The 7,185-nt window shown below is 44.6% G+C and overlaps 1 protein-coding gene across 1 annotated transcript; it reads left to right on the forward strand.

The window, feature by feature from the left end:
- Positions 1–2,580: 2,580 nt before the first annotated feature.
- Positions 2,581–6,717, forward strand: adoa (2-aminoethanethiol (cysteamine) dioxygenase a). The gene is made up of 2 exons (XM_070852507.1): positions 2,581–3,162; positions 5,219–6,717. Exons 1-2 carry the CDS (start codon positions 2,827–2,829, stop codon positions 5,675–5,677), a joined length of 795 nt encoding a protein of 264 aa, XP_070708608.1. The 5' UTR covers positions 2,581–2,826; the 3' UTR covers positions 5,678–6,717.
- Positions 6,718–7,185: the final 468 nt, after the last annotated feature.

Below are 7,185 nucleotides of genomic sequence, written 5' to 3' on the forward strand. Positions count from 1 at the left end.
AAAAAAAACTAAAATGCACGCATTTAAAGAGGTACTCAAACCTAAACCCACCCACAAGTGTGCCAAATGTTCACTGTGCACACAGACACAACCGCACATGCGATCAGTAAAGTACATTTGTTCCGAAAGTGTTTATGAAGCGGGTGACTCAGCCCTCTGCTTTAGAGTGTTTGTGATGCAGGTGACTCAGCCCTGTGTTTTGTTACTGGGTTAACCATGCTCACTTCCTTCTGCTCCAGAAGGCAGTGACAGGCAGAGAACACTGCTGCAGCCTGATGGGTCAACACCTTATTGGCTTCATGGAGATGTTTGGTTTGAAAGATTCAATAAACAGACTATGGCCCTGATTAACAAACCAGCTCTGACTTGTGACTGTCCACATTTGTTCCAGACCTTTGAATCCACCCACTCCATCGTGCTGACTGCTGACAAGACGCAGCTTGCAGTCCTGGTTCAACTATGAACTACCATATGTACATTTATATTTATTCATTTGACTCTTCTGTCCAAAGCGACGTACAAATGAGACAGAATTCAAGCTTTGAGAATAAGTGTGTCGACCCTCAGTTCCATGTTCCATCCTGCATAAAGTGTCTGGCGAATGAAGTTTTCTTTTCGAGAAAGAGCTAGAAATGGATGGAGAGCTCAAAAGAGAACGTAGGTGAATAAGAGCTCTTACAAGACATGGAGCAGGCAATGAATGCTTTCCCTCTGCATTAGGGATGATTGGGCCATGCGCAGACTGACTTCAGCTATTTGCTAATAAATACAGCCTTCTTCTGTCAAGGAAGTAAATGCATTTCTACATTAACACTTTATTCATTAGCACATATTAAAAGTCACATTATGTAGGTTAGAGAACTTAAAATAACTCAAGGTTGTGTTTTGGTTTAGAGGGGTCTCTTGGGTGAAAGTCCTGTGACTGACTTATGATTCCACTACTACTCATCCCTACATGAACCATGGATGCCTTATAAGAACTGGATATGGGGCCGCACCCCACCCTTGCTTCCAACTTTTCTCAGTGGCCACTGGTAGTTCTCCCAAGGCATTCTACCCGTAGACCACCATTGTACAAGAGACATCTGTAAAACTGATGGCAGGACACCTCCAGCTATCAACACAGCCACTTATTACTCTTTGTATTGTGTATTGTATTTTTAAGCCATTCATTATAAACTTTTACCCAGAAAAGTTTTTTCTCAACTGAGTGATGCCCCCGCCGTAACATAAGCCATTCACCAGCCGGGCTGTGCCAAACGAACAGCTCTTAATGAACTCAATAGGCACCGTTTCCATTCCAGTTCCTCCTTCTCATAATACATCCGTAATGTCGTTCATTATAGTATGTAACCTGACTTCGTCCTTTGTGCCAGTCATAATTACGTTGGACACTAGAGATATACGTTTTCAGTATGAGAATGAGGACAGGCTGGACCTTTTGGAGGACCTAGTCAAGACACAAGACCCAAGAAGCAAAGCGCTGCATTGGTCAATCAAATACATGCAATCACACATTCCTGGTACTTTACTTTGTAGTGAGAATGCAATATTTATAGTGTGCAACCTCTGAGGAGTGTTTTACCATCTGATAAACCTTTTTATGCATTACTGTGTTACTCCCACTGGACTTCCTGGATCAAATTTTTTTTTTTTTTAAATATTTGCTTTTTTTGGGCCAGTTTTCCTTTAATCACACCAGAAGGTGGTGGCACATCAGAAAACATTCACATGAACTGTTTTTGTGATGGTCATATGGGTCACTTTAGAAGGGAATGACTATTGTTCCACTAGTAGACGCGCCAGAACCAACAGCTAGACCTATGAAATAAAACCTTAGCCTTCCTTTGAGGAAAAACCTGTGTACAGTACAACAATGTGACAATCAAATCTGAAGCTCATTGTAAAATTAAACGCACTTTGCAAAGAAAAGGCTATTCTATTTTATTCAACTGACCCTTCAATGATATTTTGTACTGTCATAACATCACTTCAACTCTCTCTACTGCTGTTGATATTAATTCATGGTATATGCATTGATTTATTTGTTTGACTCAATTCAGTTCTGTACATTGTGCAGCAACAGCTATTTGCTTGAGGCCTCAACAAGTGCTTTCCTCTCATAGCAGTTGGAGCCATAAACGCTAACAACTGCAGGACTTGTGGTTTCATGTCCATCAGGGTCTGATGATCCTCCAGATTCTGTGGTTACAAGGAAACTGGAAACTTAGAGTGTGAGAGGGCTGAAGCAGAAAGCAGTATATTATGTTGGACAAGGAGGATTGCAGAGTTCAATGGCCTGCCTGGCCTTCCCCTCTTCAACTCTGTTCCATCCCCGGGACTTATGGGAAATGTAGTCTCGCTGAATTGTAATTCTATTTATTATTGCTTCAGGTACGTCGATTAATACCGCCGTCTTACACAATCGCACATGTGATTCTGTTTAATCCGTTCTGACAACGCAACGCTACACTGATCACGCTGACGTGAATGTGATAGCTTCGGTGTCTTCTGATAAACTCCATATCCCACACTGCTTTGTATTTCGCGCGCATGCTCAGTGAGCGGGGACGAGGAGGCGAGTCGGTGGAAAATGACTGGATAGGTGCTGTTATTAGTGGCTGAAATTACATATCGCCACCATGAGTTACGTCTTGTTTTTTGTCACAGTCGCGTTTTTGTCCTTTTCGACCGCGGACCGACCCGCTCCGGGGGAAACCTGGTGACACTGGAGGATCTGCGGGGCATCTTCAAACTGTTTGCTTTGCGTGGGAACAGAGCCAGAGACACACCAGGAACCGTTAGTTTTTTTTTTCCGCTGCCAGAATGCCGCGGGACAACAAAACTCCTCTTATCCAGAAAATAGCAAAGCAAGCCTACGTTACGTATAAAGGCTTCAAGGCTTCGGCCAACGGGGACAACAATGTCATAGCGGACAAACAGAGTGAATTAATCTCCCTGGTGACCGCCGTCAGGGCTGCCGACCTGAAAATTGCTCCCCGCAAAATTAAGCCGAGCTCCGGGGCAGCGGGGCTCCAGAGCCCCCCGGTCACCTACATGCACATCTGCGAGACGGAGGTGTTCAGCATGGGGGTGTTCCTCCTGAGGACCGGCGCCGTCATACCGCTGCACGACCACCCGGGCATGAACGGGATGCTGAAGGTCTCCTCCACCTTTTGACTATTCTGTGGTGCCCCCAGTGAGAACTTCTGTGTGTGTGTGTGTGTGTGTGTGTGTGTGTGTGTGTGTGTGTGTGTGTGTGTGTGTGTGTGTGTGTGTGTGTTAGTGTTCACTGTGTCACACTAGCTAAGGGAATACACACCTCAGTCTGCACACACACTCACCATCCATTCAGTTTGATGTTCACTTATTCCTACATATTCTATGATGTCATTTAAAACGATTGGATCATTCTCTTGAGTTCCAAGTTTAAGAATCACAGAACTCCATGTGTCATGTCAGCGTGCGTAAATGATCAGAATAAGGTTATTATTAATATTCTCAGACAGCTTGGGATCTGTTGGGGTTCCTTCTGCATTAGGATCTAGGCTCTGTTAGTTCAGTTATGGCATTCACATCATGAATACGTTTACACGCCGAATAATCAAATGACCACAAACTAATGCAGACAAAGTGTTGTTCCTTTGTAGGTACACGTGTTGCACTGGTCTTAATGGGAATGCCGGTAACAGGGTCCCAACACAATAACACAATACCCTGGGCCTCCCAACAGGTCAGATCAGCTGGAATGATCTGTGCTGATACTGATTCTGATTCTGATTCTGATCTTATTGAAGTTATATTGGAAGGATGGTGGGAGAGCTAAACATTGCTAGCAGCGGCAGTTAAAAGCATTATAATGTAGTGGTGAAAACTTGAGCCCCCAACATATAGTGTATGGACTTAGTTCTGAAACAGGGCGTGCAGAAAGAGGCTGAAAAAAAGCTGCAGCAGCCCCGTCAGTTACGAGAAAAGTCATGTGTTTTTTGCACATTAAACCATGTAAACCTGTTCTACTAGGACCTCAAAATACAAGTATGAACTTTAAAATGATCATAATGTGGCACCTTTAAGTGCACTCTTCTGCTCGGTGTCAGACTGTGTCAGCCCCTGTGTTAGCTATGTGCTCTCCTGTTCAGAATGAACCTCTTCCGTGTCACATTCACTCTCCACCATGTTCAGTTGTGACTTCATGCAAATTTCCTTCCTGCATCCATGTAGTGCGGAAGAATGCAAAGTGCTATCCAAATGACCAAAACGCTGCTGTTAACAGTGTGATTCTTTATATACAACAAGATAAATGGTGTATAAACATCTTCTGATTGCAAAATAGGAAAAGATAAATCTTTCTATCATCGTGGAAACATGTCATTTTCAATTTATCATCAAGAATTCTGTTTTTAAAATCAAACTTGGTTTTGGAGAGGCGTCATGGTCATTCCAACAACAGAGGGATTTATTCCCAGGAAGTCCTCAAAAGAAACCTTCAGTCCTGTTCAATTTACTCAAGACAATAGCATCTGCCGTCCTCAGGAGGAGAATCACATGTGACCCAGGTGTTGTGAAAAGAGAAGGTTTAGCGTAACAGTGTTCCCTGACAATCACACGAACAAGTCAGTGCATCATGGTTACTTACACTACTCACAAAAAGTTCGGGATATTCGGCTTTCAGGTGAAATTTCAGGATGAACCACCACCAATACATTTCCTGCTTCAGTCAGAATTGGTATTTAAACAGTCCTCCTCATCATGCTGTTCACATTCTGACATCATGAGACCAAGACGACACCTAACAGTTGATCAGCAGCACCTCAACACTGGAGGCTTCAAACAGGAAGTCCTCAGACGGAGGTGTTCACTGAGCTTAGAGGGTCACAGAGTGTCATCAGGAGGTTGGAACAGTGATACAGAGACTGGAAGAGTCACAGAAAGGAGAGGAGTGGACGTCCTTTGGCCACGTCCCAGTTTTACGTTTACCCTCGTTTACCCTCCACTGTTGTTGGATTTTCTTTCAATAAATTGTTTAAGATGAAGAAACTACCATTGCGTGCTGATACTTAAATGCCCTACTTTCATGATATAATATCACTGTAGCATTCACTTTTTACATTTTCCATAAATTTCACCTGAAAGTCGAATATCCCTAACTTTTAGTGAACCCTGTATGTATCACTGTCAGCAGCAGGATTCCCTCCTAACTGTCCTCTCTCTTGTTCAGGTTCTTTATGGGAAAGTTAGCGTCCGCTGTTACGACAAGCTGGAGGACAGCCTGACCGTCACCACCGCCCTGCCCAGCTTTGAGCCTCCGCTGGCTCCGTACCAGACGGCCTCTCTGCAGCGCGCCGTGCTCCGCTCGGTCGCCGAGTACTCAGAGAACAGCGGGCCGTGCCTCCTCACGCCTGTACGGGATAACCTGCACCAGATTGATGCAGTGGAGGGGCCCGCTGCGTTCCTGGATATCCTGGCACCTCCATACAATCCAGATGATGGGCGGGACTGTCACTATTACAAAGTCTTGCAAACTGTGGCAGAGGGGAAAAATGATGGAGAGAGCAATGATGAGCAGCAGGGAGAGGAGAAGGAGAAAGAAGAGAAGACGTGGCTGCTCGAAATCCCTCAGCCAGAGGACTTTGGCTGCGGTGGGGAACCCTACCCAGGCCCCGCTGTCTCCATCTGAGGGAAACCTCTGATCAGATGCACTATGCCGTCGTGAAAGTGAAGTGATATCCATCCGTCCACAGGGGGAACATGTGTTTTGCCCTGTTCCACAGGGAGGTCAAACTTTAGGATCATTATTACCTGGAACTCAAAGGGAATGAGTGCCTTGCTCAAGGACGCCACAGCAGGGCGGAAGCTTGTAGAAAGAGGAGCTTGAACTCTGGTAGCCTCCACAGACTCAAGGCTGAACCGCCAGAAACCATCTGTGCTGAGCAAAGAGATGACACGAGGAATTCACACTGCTAACGTGGTCATTTTCTTTGGACGATAAGTTGCCACGTACACACATGAATGTCATCAGCCAAACGCCCTGCGAATGGTTAGGATCTTTGCTCTGTGTCTCTGTGAGGCCTGGGAAGCCTTTTCCGCATTATTTTTTCACTCAGCTGCAGTGGACTTCAACATCATGACACGTCTCAATGCCAAAGTCTGTAACTCAAGTTGTACCTGACTTATTTGTCAATATTGAATGTATACTTATTAAGGTCTCTATTGTACACACTCCTTTCTTCTTCCAAATTGCACACACCACATTATGTATACTTTATTTTCATTGTATGTGTTTAACTTATTCCAGATAACGTGGTTCCTACACAGGCTTGGTCACTTCACTCATTTCTGCATATTCTATGATGTCATTTCACTTCTAGTAACTGAGTCAAGAGTAATATGGTGTGTGTGTGTGTGTGATGCGTCATTAAGGAGTGAACTAAGTCTCTATGAATTATAGTCTCTTGAATATTACATTTTAAAATGGAAGCTGTGTTCGGGAACTTTAACATTTGAATGGTATTAAGCCAAGACACTCACACTTTCTTCACCACCTTTCACATGTAGCTTGATAAACACTATATCATTCCAATCTGTATGTTATCTTACTTAAGCTTATATCTCGATTCTCCTTTGACCTATATTAATCTCCACACAGGTCAGTGTGCCAATTTGACAATGATTCTGTTACTCTGATGTTGAATGTACTGTATGTGGATCAATAAAGTAGAGGGGAATAATCATGGAACATCTCATGTGTCTATTGTCTCATACTGCTCAGTACGACAGAGCATTAGGGCCAAACTGAAGAAAAACATCAAGAGAGAGAAAAACAACCACGTTTTGGTCTCTGGATGAGACAAAGTTTAGGACAGCCAGTGTGCACTGCTGGTGGGAAACTAAAACTGCCTGTGTGAACACTTCTCCTCGAGCATGGATCTCACCATCGTATGGCTTGTCCACACGTTTTAACTTCACCAGCTCCGATAAAGGGCAGCACAGAAGCGCTTTCCTGAGCTTTTCACCGTGAGGCATCCCGGAGGACGGAGGCGGTCCCAAACAGAGCGGAGGGGCCTGTGAGCGAAGGGGACGCAGAGGAGGTGCTACTCCTCAGCCCAAAGTCAAAATGAACGGAGACTACGGAAGCCTGTGGACGGCACGGAAATGCCCAAGCATGCACATGTATAGTCAGCCTTT

The sequence above is a fragment of the Pempheris klunzingeri genome, chromosome 20 (assembly GCF_042242105.1).
Source record: "Pempheris klunzingeri isolate RE-2024b chromosome 20, fPemKlu1.hap1, whole genome shotgun sequence".
Lineage (NCBI taxonomy): Eukaryota > Metazoa > Chordata > Actinopteri > Acropomatiformes > Pempheridae > Pempheris > Pempheris klunzingeri.